At 43.3% G+C, this 21,768-nt stretch overlaps 1 protein-coding gene across 2 annotated transcripts in view; it reads left to right on the top strand.

Moving 5' to 3' along the window:
• GRIN2A (glutamate ionotropic receptor NMDA type subunit 2A) overlaps window positions 1-21,768 on the top strand; it is a 419,536-nt gene that overhangs the window by 371,487 nt on the left and 26,281 nt on the right. For both annotated transcript variants that reach the window (XM_054533449.1, XM_063717183.1), the window contains exon 12: window positions 12,331-12,518. In XM_054533449.1, coding sequence (XP_054389424.1) covers window positions 12,331-12,518 — 188 coding nt within the window. The remainder of the gene's footprint in view (window positions 1-12,330; window positions 12,519-21,768) is intronic.

Below are 21,768 nucleotides of genomic sequence, written 5' to 3'. Positions count from 1 at the left end.
GAGACAGAGTGTGGCTTGTTCACCCAGGCTGGAGTGCAACGGTGCGATCTTGGCCCACTGCAACCTCCACCTCCCAGGATCAAGTGATTCTCCTGCCTCAGCCTCCAGAGTAGCTGGGGTTACAGGTGTGTGCCACCATGCCCAGCTAATTTTTGTAATTTTAGTAGAGATGGGGTTTCACCATCTTGGCCAGACTGGTCTTGAACTCCCGACCTCAGGGGATCCACCCTCCTCAGCCTCCCAAAGTGTTAGGATTACTGGCACGAGCCACCGCACCCGGCCCCAGCAGCTTTTATGAGTGCATTACCTATAACTCTTGGTTTAATCCTCACAGCTTCTCCGGGAGGTTGGCATGCCCAGCATCTCCACTATACAGACAGATTAAGTCATGACACAGGCACAGTGCTGGTAAGCTTCAGAGCTGGGATTTGAACTGGCTCTAGGAGCTATGCCCTTAACCATTATGCTATATTGCTTCTCATTAAAAAATGTATCCTCATTGTAAAAAAAAAAAAAAAATGAAAATACAGCTAAGGAAGCATTTCTTTGGCTTGGCATCTCAATGCCAAATTGTTGTCTGTTTGATGTACGTTCCATTTCTCCCAGACTTTTGTTATATGCGTTTGCATATGTTTTTGTTTTTCTGAGACAGAGTCTTGCTCTCTTGCCCAGGCTGGAGTGCAGTGGTACGATCTTGGCTTATTGCAATCTCTGCCTCCCAGGTTCAAGTGATTCTCCTGCCTCAGCCTCCTGAGTAGCTGGGACTACAGGGGTGCGCCATGATGCCCAGCTGATTTTTGTATTTTTAATAGAGATGGGGTTTCACCATTGTTGCCCAGGCTGATCTCAAACTCCTGACCTTCAGTAATCCACCCACTTTGGCCTCCCAAAGTGTTGGGATTACAGGAGTGAGCCACCGTGCCTGGTCTGCATTTGCATGTATTAATATGTCCACACAGAATAAAATTTTATTCTGTGGAATGCTATCAAACTCTATGCAGTATGTCACAGTTTGGTTTTCAGTCAACGATAAGTTTTGGAGAGCTTTCCATTTTTTGCCTTCATTCTCTTTGACTGCTGGAAAGAATTCTATGATATGCATGCATCAGAGTATTTTTAAGCATTTTCTTCTTACTAGATTTGGTTTTTGGGGGTGGGATTAGGGCTATCAGTCATATGGCTGTGTTAAGGATCACTGGGGAGTCCTCTGTGTACCTCTACAAGTGGTTTTCTAGGAATGAAACCAGGACATAGAATTTCTGGGCGTAAGTATTTATATTTTCTTGAAGCCTTCAAACTTAGGTAGTCAATTTATTTGATTTGCTTATTTTTATATTTTCTGAGTGGCCTCTTGGTGCAGAGAGTGGATTTTGGAGTAAGAAATGCCTACTTTAACATTCTACCTCTAATACCAGCTGTGTGACCTTTGGCAAATTAAATAACCTCTCTGAGCCTGTTTCCCACGTGTGTAAAATCCTATTTCCTGGAATTCCTCTGAGAAATAACTAAGTTGACTTATGGAAAGTACCCTGCACTCCATCTAACACATAATAGCATTTTCACAAATCTCGATGTTTTTCGGAATCTCTCTTTCACTCTCATGTTTTCTGGCCCCTGAGAGTCCCTGTCTTTCAGTCCTCCTGTGTGACAAGTTCCGCGATGTCGTCACTACTAACAGTATGATGGGGTGCTTAAAGGATAAGCATCCTGGATTCGAATTCCCACTCCAGTGACATCCAGTGTTGGGACCTTGGACAAGTTAATTAACATCTTAGACTCCAGTTTTCCACTTTTATAAAATTATACTATTGTGCTGCCTTCACTTAGAAGTACACTGTAAAGATTAAATGAGATATTCAGGCAAAGAGTGCAGTGTCCAGCACATAGTAAATGTTCAAGAAAAGTCTGAACAAAGAAAACCTTTTTGAGTCATCTTTCTAATATTATAAAAATGCTATGCTTCATGAAATCTGCAGCAGAATGGTTAGCTCTGACCTCAACCCTTGAAAAGTACAATCTAAGAAGCTCTATAAAGAGTAACATTCCAGAAAGAACCAATACTGTTCCTATGTCAGAGCATGAGTTGTGGTGAAGAAAATACAGTATTGCATAGTGCTTTGCAATTCACCAAGCAAATTTATGGCTGTGACTTCATTCAACCAGTGCATAAACATAGGAGACAGATTATGTTTTCCTTCCTGTCAGATGGGGAAATCAAGGCTTAGAGAAATATTTAGACTTTCCTAACTTTCCACAAAGTATGCAGAGCCAGTTCTGTGACCCTGCATCCCAGCTGAGGCCTTGCACTGGGGGAGCCCGGCAATGGTGTCCTGAAGGCACACTGCTTTGGTGAGTGACAGACCGGTCTGGAAACATTGGGCAGAGATCTCTGGGCCTCAGTGTCCTCATCTGAAAAATGAAGAGACTGGATTACATACTGTCTCAACTCCTTGGGCATAGTCAGTTTGGGTCCAACGTTACATTTAACAGAAACAAAGTACTTACAGCTAGATGGATTTGCACAATCATTTCAATCCTTCCCTATCTTTGAAATTAGCAGTCAATAGACAAAGGGGGTACATTCATCTCTTGGGTATTCTTTCTCTTTCTCTCTCTCTCTGTCTCTCTCTCTGTTTCTCTTCCCTCTCTCCCTCCCCCTCTCCCTCCCCCCTCCCTCCCTCTCTCCCTCCCCCCTCCCTCCCCCTCTCCCCCCTCCCTCCCTCTCTCTCTCCCTCCCCCTCTCCCTCCCTCTCTCCCTCCCCCCTCCCTCCCTCTCTCTCCCTCCCTCCCCCTCTCCCTCCCTCTCTCTCCCTCTCTCTCCCTCCCTCCCTCTCTCCCTCCCTCTCTCTCCCTCCCTCCCTCTCTCCCTCCCTCTCTCCTCCCCCTCTCCCTCCCTCTCTCCCTCCCCCTCTCCCTCCCCCCTCTCTCCCTCTCTCTCTCTCCTTCCCCTCTCCCTCCCTCTCTCCCTCCCTCCCTCCCTCTCTCTCTCCCTCTCTCCCTCCCCCCTCCCTCCCTCTCTTCCTCCCCCCTCCCTCCCTCTCTCCCTCCCCCCTCCCCCTCTCTCTCCCTCTCTCCCTCCCCCCTCCCTCCCTCTCTCCCTCCCTCTCTCCCTTCCCCTCTCCCTCTCTCCCTCCCCTCTCCCTCCCTCTCTCCCTCCCCTCTCTCCCTCCCCTCTCCCTCCCCCCTCCCTCCCCCCTCCTTCCCCTCTCCCTCCCCTCTCCCTCCCCCTCCCTCCCCTCTCCCTCCCTCTCTCCCTCCCCCTCCCTCCCCCTCCCTCCCCTCTCCCTCCCTCTCTCCCTCCCCCTCCCTCCCCCTCCCTCCCCTCTCCCTCCCTCTCTCCCTCCCTCTCTCCCTCCCTCTCTCCCTCCCTCCCTCTCTCTCTCCCTCTCTCCCTCCCCCCTCCCTCCCTCTCTCCCTCCCCCCTCCCCCACTCCCTCCCCCCTCCCTCCCTCCCTCCTCCCCCCCTCCTTCTCTCCCTCCTCCCTCCCTCCCCCCTCCCTCTGTCCCTCCCCTCTCCCTCCCCCCTCCCTCCCCCCTCCCTCCCCCTCTCCCTCCCTCCCCCCCTTTCTCCCCCTCTTCCTCTCTGTCTCCCTCTCTCTCTCTCTATTAGTCCATTTTCACACTGCTGATAAAGACATGCCCGAGACTGGGTAATTTATAAGGAAAAAGAGGTTTAATGGACTCAGAGTTCCGCGTGGCTGGGGAGGCCTCACAATCACGGTGGAAGGTGAAAGGCATGTCTTACATGGTGTCAGGCAAGAGAGAATAAGAACCAAGTAAAAGGGGAAAACTCTTCTAAGACAATCATATCTCATGAGACTTATTCACTACCACAAGAACCGTATGGGGGAAACTGCCCCCATGATTCATTTGTCCCCCACCGGGTCCCTCCCACAACAGGTGGGAATTATGAGAGCTACAATTCAAGATGAGATTTGGGTGGGCACACAGACAAACCATATCACTGTCCTTCTCACTCCTTCCCCATCACCTTCTTCTATCCTCTTTTTCTCTCTTTCTTTCCCCCCTTTTTTCTCTTAGTTTCTTGCAATTAATATATCTCACTTTTTATTCTCTCCCTCTCTGTACCTTACTACTATCTCTTTCTCCTTTTGTTTCTCTTCCTCACTTTCTCTTTCTCATCTTCTTTCTCTCTTTCTGTCTCTGTCTTCCTGTTTTGCTTGGTACCTCCTTCCATCTGGATCTCTTCCTCCTCCCTAGTTCTCTTCCTCTCTTCTATCGTCTCCCCTTCTCTGCTTCTCTCTGCCTCTGTCTTACAAAATCACTCAGGATTTATTCTCAGCTAAAAAAATAAATATTAACCATCCATCTTTTTTGCCCAATTCACAGTGAATATTATTGGTAAAAAATAAACTACACAAAATAAACTGACAAGAGCCGAAAGCACACAGGGTGAAATTTGGTATTGACTAAAAATCCACAGATGACTCAAATCTTCTTAGCTAATTTTGGATCTCTGTACAATTTTGACCCAGGAGAACTGGACTTAGTGGAAATAATAACCACAAAAGAAAACTCAAAATGGCAGAAGTTATAAATTAGTAAAATTTGTTGTGGTCCAAATGCTGATCGATGAAGCAAATATTTATAAAATTTAAACACAAAAGAATTGACCCCAGTAAAAATGTTTCCCAAAAAATTGGAAACAATTTAACTATGCTATGCAAGACATCGATAGAGGAATTAAATTAGCTTAATGGAGTTTGCTTTGAAGAATGCTTCCTTTGTGAAAATTCATCAATGTTGGTAAAGCTCTGACTTTAGAGTTTGTATTCACAAACCCAGAATCAAAATGTGATTCTAGGCCATTTTCCCAAAGCCAGTTTTAGACCATCCTGTGCTGATGGCAGGTAGTCTCTATATAGGTTGAGTGTCTCTTGCCCAAGTAAACAATTTCAAAGGTTGTCATGCCTCAGTGATACCATTTCTGGGGATCATGAATGCCCTTCCCCGATGGGTACCTGGTGGTGATCCACACCTCCACTGCTTCTCTGCATAATGATACCACCACTGCCAGACAATCTCCTAAATCCCACCAGTATCTGCAATTACAAGCAAAACACCTTCACTTCCATTTTAATCCATCCAATAGCCAGCCCTGTAATAAGGTATTATTTCCCATCTTACAGATGAGAATACTGAAGCTCAGAGAGGTCCCATGACCGGGCTTCACTCATGGAGCTGGTGAAGACAAATCTGAATTGTGTTCCCTGTTCCACAGTTGCCCAAACATGCCAACTGACCTCACGTGCTAATGTGTTTCTCTTCCTGGCAAGGGTTTGGTTTGATTTGAAAAAAATACATTCAGTTATCATCAAAGAGATGTTTTAATTTAATTTTCAGTAACATACATACACACACACACACACACACACACACACGTGCACATGCTGGTTTCATTAATTCATCAAGACAAGCAGTGTCTTGTTAAAGGCTTCTTGAATGTTAATGAATGAATAATTAACTTTAACTATATAATTAGCCTTTAAATGTGCTGAGACCCCCAGAGAGCATCTGCAAACATGCATAAGAAGATGATGAGCTAAAACCGGAAACTTTTGATTAGGAAATGTCAAGCCGCTTGACAATACAAGTTCCCATCCCTAATGTGTCCATGCCTCTACTGTGGGGTATGGTCCTCCCCAATGTAGGGACAATTAGATTTGCCAACAAACAGTCTTGGCGCTAGGATTGGACTTTCAAGGCCATTGTGCAGGCATAAGAGAGACCCACTGACTAAAGGAATGGGGTCAGATCTACACGCTTGTGAAAGCTGTAGCAGCTCTTGAGAGCTGTCAATAAGGATGGCAGGAAACCACTAGGTTAAAGTAGCACGGGGCACATGTGACATCCGTCCTTACCTTGCTTCTTTGCTAATTTACACAGAGGAGGTCTTATTTCCCCCTCTCATTCTGAATTACTGTCATTTCTAATCATTTGTGCTCCTTGAGGACTGCCGGTGATGGAGAAGGTAATGGCACCCGCACAGCCACTAAGATACCTGGCAGGGGGTGAGCCTGTCATGTAGCCAGCATACCATGGCATTCTTTTGGGCTCCAGCACTGCTCCAGCCCTCATGGTGGGAAGCCAAGGTGTCTTTGGTCTGTCACAGACATTGGAGAAGAGGGATCACTCCTCTCCAACATCTTCTATAGGGAGTGGAGGCAGAAAGGTGGCAGGGACCCCAGTGTGTCAGATGGTGTCTCTGTCCTCATCACAGGCAACATCCCACAGTTCTCAGACCTGACCTCTGAACGTCCTCCTGCCCAGTGGGAGAAACACAACCCTGGTACCTGGGTAGGAACTGAGAATGTGGCACAAAGACAATTTCCTCTTGAAAAAAGGAAGAGAACATGCACCAAGCAGAGAAGAGTAACTGGGTTCCCTTAGCTGTGTGTTCTTAATTGGGCTTTCAGTTGGATGCTCTTGGTTCTAAGGAACCAGCCCCTCATTGGTGTTCTAAGCCAGTGCTGCCAATACCAGGCTGCAGCCTAACACATCACTCTGCATCCAGCAGTCGCAGCTCAACCCCTCCAAATGCCATTGGTCCACATAGGACTAATACTCTGACACTGTCTACTATGGAAATTAAGCACTTGAAATATGGCAGGCTTCCGTTTCAGGTGGCCTTTTTTCTCTTTCTTACCCTCCATCTTCAACAAGAAGCTATGGCCACCTATACCTACATGTCTTCTGATGGACTGGAGTAGACTCTGTTAGGGGCAAGAGTTTTCTATGGAGGTAACTCCAGCCCCTTAGATGATTCTGTGGCTGTTGGGAACGAGACAGATGAAGTGGAACAACCCACCACGACTATTGAAACTCTGGCTGCTCTGGCCCCATTCTTGCCTCTTCTTTCAAAACATTTGGCTTATTTATAGCTAAAACCCCCAATCTGAATTTCCTAAGTAATAGAGCTGCCTCCATTTACTCTACAAGTCTTATGGATAACATGGCTTGGTAACAGTGGTTATGTCAGTGATCTTTGGTGTCAGACTGCATAGGTTCCAATGCCACTTTTGACACGTATGGGCTGGTTGGTGGTACTGAGTCACTTTAATGCTCAATGCCTCAGTTTCTCCATCTGACAATGGGGATAGCAGTAGTATGCCCATCCCTGCACAAGGAGAAGGACCAAAAAATATATAATAATGCATATAAAGTATGGAGAACTGGATTTCTCCTATAGGATCCATAAAATTGGTGAGCCCCTTTGGCATAAAATCTGAATTTGATTGAATGCATTTACGTGTTTTGAGCATTTGTTATGTTCTGAGCATTGCACACATGCTTTACTTATATAATACCACTTTATTCCCAACAGCCCTCTAAGGGCAAATATTGTTGGCTCCATTTTTCTTTCTTTCTTTCTTTCTTTGAGATGGAGTTTTGTTCTTGTTGCCCAGGCCGGAGTGCAATGGTGCAATCTCGGCTCACTGCAACCTGGGCCTCCCGGGTTCAATAGATTCTTCTGCCTCAGCCTCCCGAGTAGCTAGAATTACAGGCATGTGCCACCATGCCCAGCTTTTTTTTTGTTGTAATTTTAGTAGAGATGGGGTTTCTCCATGTTGGTTAGGCTGGTCTCAAACTCCTGACCTCAGGTGATCCGCCCACTTCGGCCTCCCAAAGTGCTGGGACTACAGGCACTAGCCACTGTGCCCGGCGAGTTGGCTCTATTTTTCATAGAGAAAACTGAGCCTGAGAAATACAGGTTCTTTGCCCAAAGTCCCTGATGACAAGTCTCAGAGATTTCGGGGATTTTTTTTCCTTTTTAACAACAGGAACAATTATTTTTTCCGATAGAAAACAGATCAAAAGTAGACTTTTTGGGTCAGAGCAAGAAGGGAGACCCAGAGTCCCGCTCCCTAAGCCTTCCCCTTGCTTGCCACGGAACAGCTAGGGCTGTGCCGTCCACTGCAATAGCCCATAGGTACGTGGGACCCCGTACATTACAATCTAAATTAATGAAATTAAATGAAATTTACAACTCAGTTGCACTAAACATATTTCAAGTGCTCAATATCCATAGTAAATAGTGTCAGAGCATTTCCAGCATTGCAGAAAGTTCTATTGGACAGTATTGTCCTAGAGGGTTTTATAATATAAAGTCTGGAAATATCACCAATGAGCCCCAGGCTGCCTTAGCCTCTCCGAACCTTGTCTGCTCATAGACAGAATAGAAAAATAATAACAATAATAATATCTTGCTACTGGACAGTTGTGAGGCCTCAGTGGGAGGATGTCTGTAAAATGCTAAGTATTTTATAAAACACTTTGCAGACAATGGCCATCTCTTTTTTTAAAAAGCGATTATTAGTGATTCCATTTGTTATTATTTTAATTCATAGTTTGTTCCTGCATCAGTTTGCTCAGGATAATGGTCTGCAGCTCCATTCATGTCTCTGCAAAGGACATGATGTTGTTCTTTGTTATGGTTGCATAGTATTCCATGGTGTATATGTACCACATTTTCTTTATCTAGTCTATCACTGGTAGGCATTTAGGTTGATGCCGTGTCTTTGCTATTGTGAATAGTGCTGCAGTGAACATACATGTGCCTGTGTCTTTATAATAGAATGATTTACATTCCTTTGGGTATATACCCAGTATAGGTCTTTGAGGAATCGCCACACTGCTTTCCACAATGGTTGCACTAATCTACACTCCCACCAAGAGTGTTTGTTTCTTTTTCTTCACAACCTTGCCAGCACCTGTTATTTTTTGACTTTTTTAATAATAGCCCATTCTGACTGGTGTGAGATGGTATCTCAGACAATGACCATCTCTCTGAGAGGGGACTGTGTATGCCCCAGGATATTTTTAAACATGCAGTTTTCTGTAGCCCATTGTGTGTAGGCCCCAGCTCTCTAGAATCTAGAAACCAGTTCCTGTGGCCCTACAGTTTCCTTTCTGTGTTGTAATCACTTCAGTTCTGACGTGGCCCTAAGATGACAGTCAGGCCATGGAGGGCTGGCCCAGTTGTGCCCCTCCATGGCCAGACCCCTCTGACAGCATGACCACCAGCCCACCCCAGTCATGCCAATGTGTAATTGCTTTGGTCAGAGTCAACCACATCTTTTGCAGCTGTCCTGCCTCTGACTTTTCAGCATTGTGGTTTTACAAACTTTGTTCCCAAAGAAAACTTCCTTTATTCCTTGTACTCATATGTCTGTTTGTTGCTCAGCTCAAAAAGACCTGTCATGAAATATGGTACTGATTTGCAGATGTCTATGCCTGTCCATAAAATACCAACTTAAACTGCTTCTGGACAACTCTCATGTGGTTGCTAGGTACGTGTTTAGATTTCCAACCCAGCAGCACCTCAGTGCACAGTGGCTTAGCAGGATGGGAGAAGGTTTCACCCCATGAATTCCAACAGAGGGCGTTGATGTTTGAATGTGCCCATGTGTACGTGTGTATGTTTATTTTTTGAGGAATGGAGAGACAAGAGTTGGGTGGTACTTTGAAAGTCTAAATAAAACCAAGGTTGTATATCTCCATGGCAACTTGGATATGGGAAGTATTGACGTTGCAAGTATCTCAGCTTTATCAAGAGACCAACACCTTCCACGGCCCTAAGTCCTTAGGATACATGTGTTATCCAGAGTTTCAATTTCCCTATGGATAGCCACAGAATGTGACTGTTGGCTCACACAATCTTAGAATACTGCAGCTGAACAAGTGTCTCAGCAAGACCACAATGAACACCACCTCTCACAGAAGAGAAACCAGAAATCCAAAAGGAGGAAGTGACTTTCCTGAGGTTGCACCATCATCCTAGCCTAGACTAGAACTCAGGTTCCTTTTACCTACTACTCCAGTGTTCCTGTTACACACCCTACTCCCATTATACACAAGTTACTTTTGACCTTGTATAACTCTCCATCCCATATTTCTGCAGGTCTCACTATTGCTGGCTGTTCCTCTTGACTTGCTGTCATCAAGCCAAGCTCTAGGTTGCTCTAGGTTACGTATGACAGCTCTAGGTTACCATCACTGTTGCCAATCAGTGCCCGGTTCTCTTCTGCTGCTGCTTGATCTGATTCCCTTTAAATACTCTTAGAGCCTAAAACCAAGTCTCTGATAACCCCACCTTGAGATCAAAGCTTCAGAGTGTTTCTGTGGATGAGACAAGTCCTACAGTTTTGCGCCACCTCAAACCACTATAGAAACAAAAAAAAAATTAAAATGAAGAACATGGCTGTAAACCTGCCAAATAGTTTTGTTCCCATAAGGAGTCCTTCGGCAGCTGTCTCTGAAAAGATGCAGTGTTTCACATCCTCTCTTTGCCATTTTTATTTTTATTTTTTTGCTTCACTGTTTTATGTTTTCTTGTTAAAGAAAGAAAGGCAATAAAGTTGAGAAAGTGTCATGAAGTTGAGTCATCTCCGATTTAGTTTTCTTACCCATTTTAGAGTTGAGACATTCATCCTTGCATTCCACAGTGATCATTTCAGCCTCGTTAAATAACTTTAACATTTGGAAACAATATCCAGGACTACTGATAGGGATCTAATCATAATTAGCACCTGTAATTTCAGCACTTTGGGAAGCCGAGGTGGGTGGATCACTTGAGGCCAGGAGTTCAAGACCAGCCTGATCAACATGGTGAAACCCTGTCTCTACTAAAAATATAAAAATTAGCCGGGAGTGGTGGCAGCACCTGTAATCCCAGCTGTTTGGGAGGCTGAGGCACGAGAATCACTTGAATCCGGGAGGTGGAGTTTGCAGTGAGCTGAGATCACACCATCGCACTCCAGTCTGGGCAATGGAGTGAGACTCCATCTGAATAATAATAATAATAATAATATTTAGGCACAGTTGTGCCCTTGGAGAGATTACCTGATGCTTGTTTTCTGGGGTATGCATAGGATTTCTAAGGAAATGATAACATTCCACATTTTGAACTGCATGGTAATTTCAAGGATATATACATATGTAAAAATTCATCATGCATTTTATTGCACATACGTTATACCTCAATAAAAATAAGTATATCAAAAAAGAATTTTAAAGTGCTATGTTTATTGACATGGAAATACATTCACTAGGTATGGAATGAGAGAAGAAAGCAATTTGTGAAATAGTTTTTGTGGCATAATAACATTTTCGGGATTAAAACAAGGGTTGGCAAACTACATCCCATGGACCCATCTGTTTTCCTAAATAACATTTTATCGGAACAGAGCAAAGTTCGTTTGTTTACACATTCTCTATGGTTGCTTTGGCGCTATGTCTTGGTTTCCTAGGGCAGCCATAACAAACGAATGCAACCTGAGTGGCTTAAACAACAGAAATGACTGTCTCGCAGCTCTGGAGGCTAGATGTCCAAGATCAGGGCATCTGCAGGACCACGCTTCCACCGAAGGCTCCAGGGAGGGATCTGTTCCAGACCTCTCTCCTGGCTTCTGGTAGTTCCTTGGCTTGCAGCAGCGTAACTCCAGTCTTCATATGGCATCCTCCCTGTGTGCTTGTCTGTGTTCAGATTTCTCCTTTTTATAAGGACACCAGCCACAGTGGATTAGGGGTTCATCCTACTTCTGTATGAATGTTAGGGGTGGACACATTGCAGCCCATAATACCCTACAACAGCAGAGTTTAATAGCTGCAACAGAGACGGTATGGCCCACAAAGCCTCAACTATTTATTATCTTGTCTTTAAAGAAAAAAGTTTGCCAATCTCCGTGTATGCATGTTTGTGCATACTCACTAAAAAATTTGGAAGGCTGTTCACTAACATGTTAACAAAGGTTGAGTCTAAGTTGTAGAATTATAGGTAGTTTTAATTTTAATTGTATTTTTAATACTTTTCTATATTATTTGGATTTTTAAAAATTCTGCAATAATTTCTGTATGATAAATAAGCAGCACACGTATTTCTTTTGGGAGGAAAAAATATTCCTATTTAGTTCCTTTCCCCTTCATACACACTACCACCAAATTCTTCTGCCCCTTAGTGGTTTATTTTGTTCTGATGTGAACCTTTCTAAATAGGCCACTGTTCTCCACCATTGGGAGTGTTAAGGACAAACACTTAGCAGACCGGCAAACTCAACTGTTTACTCACTTGAGTATATGGATCCTTCATGTCTTTATTTAGCTGTCTCTTGTAAGTTGGAGAGAAAAGGTTCTGGCTTCTATCTCCTCATTAAAAATAGATCCTTTTATGACGAGGGGATGGAGAGGCCATGAGTCATCATCACCAGCATGAAAGAAAGTGTGTGATGCTTTCAGGATCAGGCCTCAGGAGCTGGACCCCGAGGTGGTACCCGGCCACCCCTGTGACCCCTTGGTTTCTCGTCATTTCAGGAAGCTGGACGCTTTCATCTACGATGCCGCAGTCTTGAATTACAAGGCCGGGAGGGATGAAGGCTGCAAGCTGGTGACCATCGGGAGTGGGTACATCTTTGCCACCACCGGTTACGGAATTGCCCTTCAGAAAGGCTCTCCTTGGAAGAGGCAGATTGACCTGGCCTTGCTTCAGTTTGTGGGTGATGGTAAGACCCCGGGTGATCCCTTTCTTTAGGGGGACTTGACACCCTCACACTCGCTTTGTTTGCTCCTGGGCTTCCCAGTGGATCTTTGCATGATGAGTTTGCTCCCTAAAAATATTTACTGAGTTCCTGTCACATGAAACCATGGTTCTTTAGGTTGCTTATAATGGAAAGCAATTCTAGATAACTAAATTTAACAAACAAAAGTATTCTAAGGATACAGTCTCTCTCAGGGGATTTAGGAAAGAGTTAAATAGGTTTAGAAAAAGACAGGATCCAGGACAGTCCTGGTGCCTTAAGTGGGAATTCACAGGCCTTCTCTCTAGGGCAGTGGTTCTCAAAGGGTGAAGGGCAATTTTGTCCCCCAGGTGACATTTGGCAATGCCTGGAGACACATTCAGTGATCATGGCTGGGAATCTGCTTGCTGATCTAATGGGTAGAGGCCAGGGCTAGAAGATGCACGAAAACACCTTTCAGGGTCCAGGACAGCCCCTTACATCACAAAACACAAAATTATCCAACCTCACATGTTGGTAGGCTGTGGTTGACAGACCCTGCTGTACAAAATTACATAACTAGGCTGTAATCAGTCTCAATTTCACTCCAGAGAAAGGATTCCTGATGTATTTTGAGGTCAAAGACTCTTCCTAGACTTACCAGGCATGACTCAGGGTGGAGTCATGTTGTACCAACATGGCAACTCATGTTCTTATCCCGTGGAGGAATGAAGGAAAGGCAATCTCTATTACAGTCTAATGAGACTGTGGCATTCATAGAACTATACAGCCACTTGGGCCAGCTGTGTCACCAGAAGCATTTCCTCCTGTCTGCCCTTTCTACTTCATAGCTGGTGATTTCACTATAGTCCGGGATTTCCTGGCATGGTCTCTAGAGGCTGGCCGTGGCTTGGAATGGCAGGTTGGTTTCCTTTTAATTGCTAACACTGAGGAAATAGGAAAAGCAAAGTCAGCTCAGATAGCAGGTTAACACCAAAAATGAGCTCGGTATGAGGAGGATAGAAAGACTCAGGCCAGAGGGCAGAAGCCCCATTCAAATAGTGGAGGCTATATTCAGAGATGGTTACAGAATGTGCTATGCCAGGCTAGAGGTGGGAGAGAAAAATCTAGTTACCACTACAGTGAAATGCAATATCAAAATAGGCAGAGGTTAGCTAGTGCATAGGGCTGGTGTGAATTTGAATGAAGTGCACAGTTACTTGTGGCTTCTTATCTTCTTTCTATTCACAGAATTAAATCCTAGATTCTCACAGTGCCATCAAGCATTCTAAATGTGTTTTATATTTAACTCCCAAATAAGAACATGTGAGTCTTTGAATTCTCCATAGGGCATTTGTACCTTCCTCAGATCACTGGCCATGTTCTCTGCTGTGTAATAATGATTTGTGGCTGTGTTGGTCAGCTTTTTGCTGTGAGATCTTAGAGGCGTACAACAGTAAGCATTTATTTTCCTCATGGTAGTGCAGGTTGAGTGGAGAAGCTCTGCCTGGGGTGGGGATAGTGCCTCTGCTTCCTGCCACAAGCCCATGAATCAATGGTGTGGTCTCTGCTCCACACGTGTTTATGCTGTGTCTCAGGCTGAAAAGGTAGCAGCTACCTGGGGAAGCTCTTTTCCTGGCTATGGCAGAAGCACAGAAAGGAACGCCTAGCTGCACGTGCACATTTCAAGCCACTGCTCGGTCACGTTCATGTTTGCTAACATCCTTCTGTCCAAAGCAAGTCAGGTGGCCAAGTTCATGGTCAAGGGATTGCAGGTATACGCCACCTTTCATGAGATAGGTCTTGAAGTTTTATGGCAAAAGTGTGGATGCTGAGAGTACACTGAAGAATCGGGGCCAAATGTTTTGCCTATCACAGGGGTGGATAAACGCCCTTACAGGGGATGAACTACTCAGCAAACAGGAGTCTTATTTCCAGCATTACAACAAAACACTGAACATGACAGGTAAATTGGTCAATAAAGGTTTGAATGAATAAATACGTGTATGGATGAATGGTTGATGTTAAGATGTATTTCATTTGGCAGGAAACTTTTAAATGTGATAGGTACCTGTCAAATAAGTGAGTTCTAACTCTAGCCCCACCCCCCATTGGTGTCACTCTCGAAGCATCTATTATAAAACAGCTAACATATTTAGGGACTTGGGTATGTCAATCATCATACTGGATGCATTACATATGTTCCTCAATGTAATCTTCATAAACTTATGAGGTTAAATGTTGCTTATTCCCACTTTACAGAGGAGGAAATTGAATCTCAGAGGGCAAATCCCTAGGCTAGTAAGTGGCAAAGATTCTGCTTCAGGGACCTTACTCTGGAAGGGGGCCAATTAGGGAAGACTGTTGTTACATTTAATTCTCTAAGATATCTATCAAAGATGAGTAACTAAACTCTTGAGGTGTATAAATCTTTTAGGAAGGAGTAATTTAGTGCACATCTGAACTAAATCTACTGTCCCATTTACAAATACTTCTGTGAAAGAAGTGATCTTTTTTAGCCTCAGTTTATTCATCTGTGAAAGGGTACAGAAATATTTACCTAATAAGGCTGGTGTGAAGATGAAATGGGAGAATACATGTAAAGTGCATAGCTTAGCATATACCCTGTAACATACAAGTGGTTCAATAAATGTTAGCTGTCACCATTGCTGTTACAGAAAAGGGGTCCCAATGCAGACCTCAAGAGAGGGTTCTTGGATCTCATACAAGAAAGAATTCAGGGCAAGTCCATGGAGTAAAGTCAAAGCAAGTTTATTAAGAAAGTTAAGGAAAAGAATGGCTACTCCACAGACAGAGCAGACCCAAGGGCTGGGTTATTTCTTGATGGTATGTTAAACATGGGGTGGATTATTCATGCCTCCCTTTTTTAGACCATATAGGGTAACTTCCTGACGTTGCCATGGCATTTGTAAACTGTCATGGCGCTGGTGGGAGTGTAGCAGTGGGGACAACCAGAGATCCCTCTCATGGCCATCTTGGTTTTGTTGGGTTTTGGCCAGCTTCTTTACTGCAACCTGTTTTATCTCTCAGCATGGTCTTTATGATCTATATCCTGTGCCCACCTCCTATCTCATCTTGTGACTTAGAATGCCTTAAGCCATTTAGGAATGCAGCCCAGTAGGTCTCAGCCTCATTTTACCCAGCTACTATTTAAGATGGAGTTGTTCTGGTTCACATGCCTCTGACATCATTATTATCATTATCATCATCACCACCACCATCACCATCATGACCAATGCCATCATCCTCATTACCACGATCATCACCACCATCATCATGGCCATCACACCACCCTCCTCCTCCTCTTCATCATTTTCCTTCTCATCATCACCATAGTTGCCCGTGCACAACTCTAGTATCAAACACAACTTCTTTAGTGTTGCACTGGCAATAATATAGTCAAGTTAGTAACACAGAAACAACTTTTGTGGTGCTAAACAGAAAAGGTCTTCTTTGCACCAAATAAAAAATAAACAGTAAAAGCATCCAGATGGGCCAGGGGTTTGTTCATGTACTTACAGAACATCTAGGTTCTCATAGATATTTTCTGTTCTGGCTCATTGCCTTCCTGGTCAGACTATTGGGTTTGGGAAATGTGTCTATTCAGCTTCATCTCTTGAGGCCATCTGGAGGCAAAGACTTGGGAGAGAAAATGCCATTGGTCCACGGGGTGTCTCCAGATGATCTTCCCGGAAAGCCATGACCAATTCTGGATGTCTCTCTAGGAGTAAATACATGAATTAACACAGCTGCATAAATATTTCACTTATCGTATGCAGCTTCAGCAGGATTAATTATGCTCTAAAATTAGAAGTGTAAAGAGCACAGTGCTGAGCAGTACCTAATTATTCATCCTCTAGAATGGAGTGTTTATCTCTTGTTACACAGTAGCTTCAGTGGACGATTATGAGTCAAATGAGTGTCAAAAGTATAAAAAATTTTCCTAATGAGCTGTGTAAATATAACCTTTGAATGGAGTGTTTGGTTATTGAGGGAACCTCTTACATGAAGCCTGCTGTGCATTTCCCTAGGAGAAAGGCTGCTCATCTGCCTGGAAGCATACACAAGATCCTAGCAAGATGTTGCCTTCCTTTTCCCATCTAATTGTCTCTGGTCTTTCTAAAATGATAGAGTGCACCATGGCATCTTTGGCTCTCAGTACTGGAGTAACAATGCTCATGCATATTTTTCAGCATTGCTCAGCATCGATACCCAACATTTACTGAGAAACAGATGTTTTTGTAGGCACTGATGTTCCCAGAAGGGGTTATCATGGTCTTTTTCTTCTTACCCTCAATGAACTTACAGTCCAGTAGGTTGACAAATGTATAAATGCAAGATATCTAATCCTAAAATCGAAACATGTATCTAGTAATTCACATATATAAATTTATATCACACGTGTATATATACACATATGTAGACATAAATACATATATACACACGTGTTATGTATGTGGTATATATTCTTATGTATGTGTATATATATACATACATATATATTCTTAGGTGTGTTGGGTACATAACAGAGTGGTCAAGGAGAACTACGAGACATAACTAGTATCTTTAAGAATAAAAGACAGAATGATTCATAAAGAAAACAAGTGTGGCAAGATTTAGACAAAGAATAGAATGGGCCAGGTTCACAGAAGCCTCAGCCATTTATTCATCCAGCAACCAGCAACTCTTTATTGAGTACCTCAATTCTGCTTGGTCCTTAAAAGGTAATACTTGAGTGAGAACCTGAAGACTGGGTAAGCCTTGGACTTAAAGAATGGCATTTCTGGCTTTGAAGTAAAGGTGAACAGGGGATCCCATAAGTCCCATCTATCTCATGCATTTTGTGATTTTCAAAAAAATGATTCTGGGATTTGAAGAAGCAGAAGAAAGACCATAAAGGTCAAACCCTTCTCATATCTAGGGGCCAGAACAAAAGATACTGAGAAGAACAAGAATGCCTAATTTTATTATTCAGTCACAAGTGATGCTGAGAAAAGGGAAGGAAAAAATTGTTTTGGGTCCTCTCATCTATGGTTCAGCACTATACCAAGCACATCACATATAATATCCTAGTAAGCCTTTATATAATATTCTGGAGTAAATCTTATTATCTCCATTGCACAAAGCAGGAAAATGAGGCTCCAATGGGTCAAGTGAACTGCAGCAGAGCTCATTCAGCTTTACCATGAGCAAGATCACCTGAGGATCTTCCTAAAACAAAGACTCTGTTTCAGTGGGTCTAGGGTGGAGCCTGAGACCCAGCATTTCTAACAAGCTCCCAGGTGATGCTGATGCTACCAGCCAATGGACAACACCCTGTTCAGACTTTTATCGAGGTAACAATTGGCTCTATTTCATCTGAGTCCAATTCTGATCACTTCCTACTAAACCAAGCTGCAAGGAGAAACCTGGTTTGCAGGTGGCCAGGTCAGCTTAGCTATAAGTAAGACTTTTTAGTATTGAGAAGCATTTAATCTTCTTCTTTGTATTTTGCTCAGTTTTAATGGTTGTGGATTTATTTTTAAACTCCAGTAGACATTACTCATCCCTGACATCTAGTCTGAGTTCATTTAACACATAAATGTATATATTTATCATATATCTTAAAAATTATGTATATGGCATATTCAGTTGCACCTATATCATATTTAGGTATATATAATAGATATGTGAAATATTTGAAAGATATGGTACGTATATCTCTCACATTGATATTATATTAGGCTAGGTGCAGTGGCTCATGCCTGTAATCTTAACTCAGGAGCCTGAGGTGGGAGGATTGCTTGAATCCAGGAGTTCAAGATCAACCCAGGCAACATAGCAAAAACCCATCTCTACAAAAAAAAATTTTTTTAATTACTGGGCATGGTGGTACATGCTTGTAGGCCCACCTACTCAGGAGGCTGAGGCAGGAGGATTGCTTGAGCTCAGGAGTTTGAGGCTGCAGTGAGCCATGATCATGTCACTGCACTGCAGCCTAGGTGGCAGAGTGAGACTTTGTCTCCAAAAAAAATTACATTATAGAGTGACCAACTCAACCAATGTTGCCTGGACTCTCCAAGTTTTAAAACTAGTGAGTGACCCTAGTTATATCATATTTGTACATATAATCATATGTTAAATATTTGAAAGATACAGATACACACACACACACACACACACACGCACACAATTTTACTTCATCAGGTTCCCTCTGTTCCTTTTGTACTGCAACTTTTGCCAGCAATAATTTTAAAGACTCATCTAGATTGTTAACAGATTGGAGAGGACCACAAACCCTGCTCTCATGTTAATAGGGAACCTTCCTGCAACGGACTCTAGAGCTTTAATAGCACCATTCAGCATAATGATGCTCACAGGTCTTGGAGTGGGGGAGCCTTGGAAGTCAATGGAGAACTCACTTCCTCCCTCCAAGTGGGTCAGTGTTGGCATCCTGAGTCCTTTTTTTGTTGGCCGCTCTTCCACTGAAGCATACAAGATAGCTTTTGATGGCAGGGGACCCCATGCTGGCAGGCAAAATAGAGAGTGTTTCTGTGGTTACAGAAGTCCTTGTATCTAATTAGAATTCTCATAAATTGCTCTGGGCCACTGGATGGGTTGCTAATATCCTCAACACTGCCCTTAATCAACTTCCCAGCTTAATATCTTTGGGCTGACATCCGAGTCTGGGGTAGAGCTGGACAGTCCCACAGCTCCGGCAGTGATGACCACACATGTGTCCATTCTGAGGACGGCATATCCCTGAGAGGCCTTCACAGCCAGTCTTCTTAGGGCTGGTTTAGGAATGGTATGACAGTGTGGATTGGGGAAATCCTTGAATGCCCCTTACCCCTGAATATTTTTCCCATTCAACTTTCTACAGCATCCAAAATTTCACCATTTGAAATTTTTTTTTAGATAAGTGTGGATTGCTGCATGCAACACCCTATAAAAATGGAATTCCTCCTTCCCTCTTTTCCTAACCCCATTTCCTGATATGACATCTCATCCATCCTTCAGCCTCTGTGCTCCTCTGTGAAGACTCCCATAAAGACCTCTAAGCTAGATACCCTGCCTGTGAACTCCCATATCTCTATGCTTGTGGCATTTAGCAAAGCAAGAGAAGTGAAATAAGTAAGATGAAGGTTCTGCAGTTTCCTAGTGGTGTGACCTGGGGCAAATTAATTTCTTAGAGTCTCAGTTTTCTCATTTTAAAATCAGAATTCTTTAAGGATTAAATATGAAAATAAACAAAGAAGCTAGCCCATGCCTGGCACACATTAGATGCCATTGTTGGCCTCTCCATGTCCCCTGGGCCACTTGAGTGCACTGCATTATAGATTCCTCAAGGGCATACGCTATCCATGTCCATCTTTGTTGCTGTCCCCTTACTGCAGGACTCAGTGGAGCTTGGCATACAGCAGGTGCATAAACAAAATTTGTTAAATGAATGAATTAGAAAATACTGCAGATATACTTTTGCAAGTCTTATGTCATCGATTTAATATCTTCTGTAATGAAAGGGACCTTATTTTCAAGTCTTATGTCATCGATTTAATATGTTCTGTAATGAAAGGGCCCTTATTTTCTTTAGAAAGGACACTAGATACCTCTAGAGAGAGAGATGCAAGGAGGTAATCACTGAATCACTGCCAATCTTTTGACAATCTTCCCAGGCATCTTACCCCTGTATTCACTACAAGATAGAGGCAAATTCCTCCATTGTCTTATTTGTATATTATAATAATCAAATATCCCTGTATTAAGCTCTTTAATGCAATATATGCAATATGCGTATGAGGCACATATATGCATATATTTAACATGTGCAATATGAGGCATATAACCAACAGAATTATATATTCCCTGGATTTTACAACTGTAGTGGATCATAAATTGCTACTTAGTCCAGTAATAGGGAAACTGAAACCACAGAGGGGATATGACCTCACCTAAAGATGCACAGCAAGGGAGTGCAGAGTTGGGGCTGAAACCCAGGTTCTCTGCCTCCTAGACAAATTATATATTAAAAACAAAACAAAGGGAACACAAAACCAGTGATGGTCCTTTGTTCTGTTTCTTTGGGAAAGACTTGACCTCTGCAGTAGGAGTAAGGGTCATAGAGGACAGTTGGGGTACCTCCAGGCATATTGGTCAGCAGCCCTATCCAAATCATAAAAGCCTCCAGTGGAATGAGCCTTGCTGTCTCCCAGGAACCCTCCTTCCCTGCAGCACAGTAGAGGCAAGACAGGAGAAACAATGTGGACTCCAAAACACGTGCTTTGTTTATTTCAGGTAAGACTGCATGCTAATGGGGGAACAGTAGGCAAGTTTCATGTCCATAATGTTCTCAGGCACACACCCTTGGTTTATGTCTTTCTGTGACAAACCAGCCCTGTTCACAGCTTCTCCCTTTCTTCCATGCAAACCTCTTCCAAACTCTAGCTCTAATCCCTTCCCCACGGAGGGGCTTGTGAAATAAAGCTGCGTTGCTCCACCTTTGACTTTTGCTGTACTTCACTGATGTGGTTTTGTTCATTGCAATGTTATTAGCATGAACAGAGAATTCTAAAACCCCAACAACCAGGAATGATAATTGCACAGTTTTGACTTAGCCAGGCCCTTTGCCAAACTGGATCGAGCTCCTACTGTGTCCTTTGCTAAACTTGCTGCTGCAGTCCTAAGAATTTAAACACTCAAAAGCATCCTCCTTAATTTATTTATGTGTGTGTATGTGTGTGTGTGTGTGTATGTATGTATGTTTCATATATCTTATCAACCAAGGTTTGTTTTCCAAATTCTCTAACCTCAGACAGGAATTCAGGTGTTCCCACATAATAGTCAGCAACGTAAGTCAGAACTCATGGTTCTTCCATGTCCCCCAGATCTAGGGAGGGTTCTGGAATATGGGATTCAGTCTCTTTAATCAAGAACCTGGGAGAGTGTGGCTAGGGACTGTACCTTCAGGGGCCCAGAAATTAGTACCATGAGGCTGAAACCTGTTCTTTAGTCTGCTGGTTTATGATGAAGTGGGTGACCAAGAAAAATAGTATTTCCCTTAGCATTTATCAAAACTTTGAAAATAAAGTTTTATTGAAACCCAATCACATGTAAAGCCTAGTCACTGCAACAGAAACCATAAGGCCTGCAAAGGCCAATATGTTTATTATCTGGCCTTTTACAGAACAAGTTTGATGGCACCTAGTCTAGACTGTCTGGAGACAGACAGATAAGAAGGGCAGAGAAGGCTGGGCGC

Source organism: Pongo abelii, chromosome 18 (assembly GCF_028885655.2).
Source record: "Pongo abelii isolate AG06213 chromosome 18, NHGRI_mPonAbe1-v2.0_pri, whole genome shotgun sequence".
NCBI lineage: Eukaryota > Metazoa > Chordata > Mammalia > Primates > Hominidae > Pongo > Pongo abelii.
Note: the sequence above shows the minus strand (reverse complement) of the source record. Positions and strands in the feature narration are given on the sequence as shown.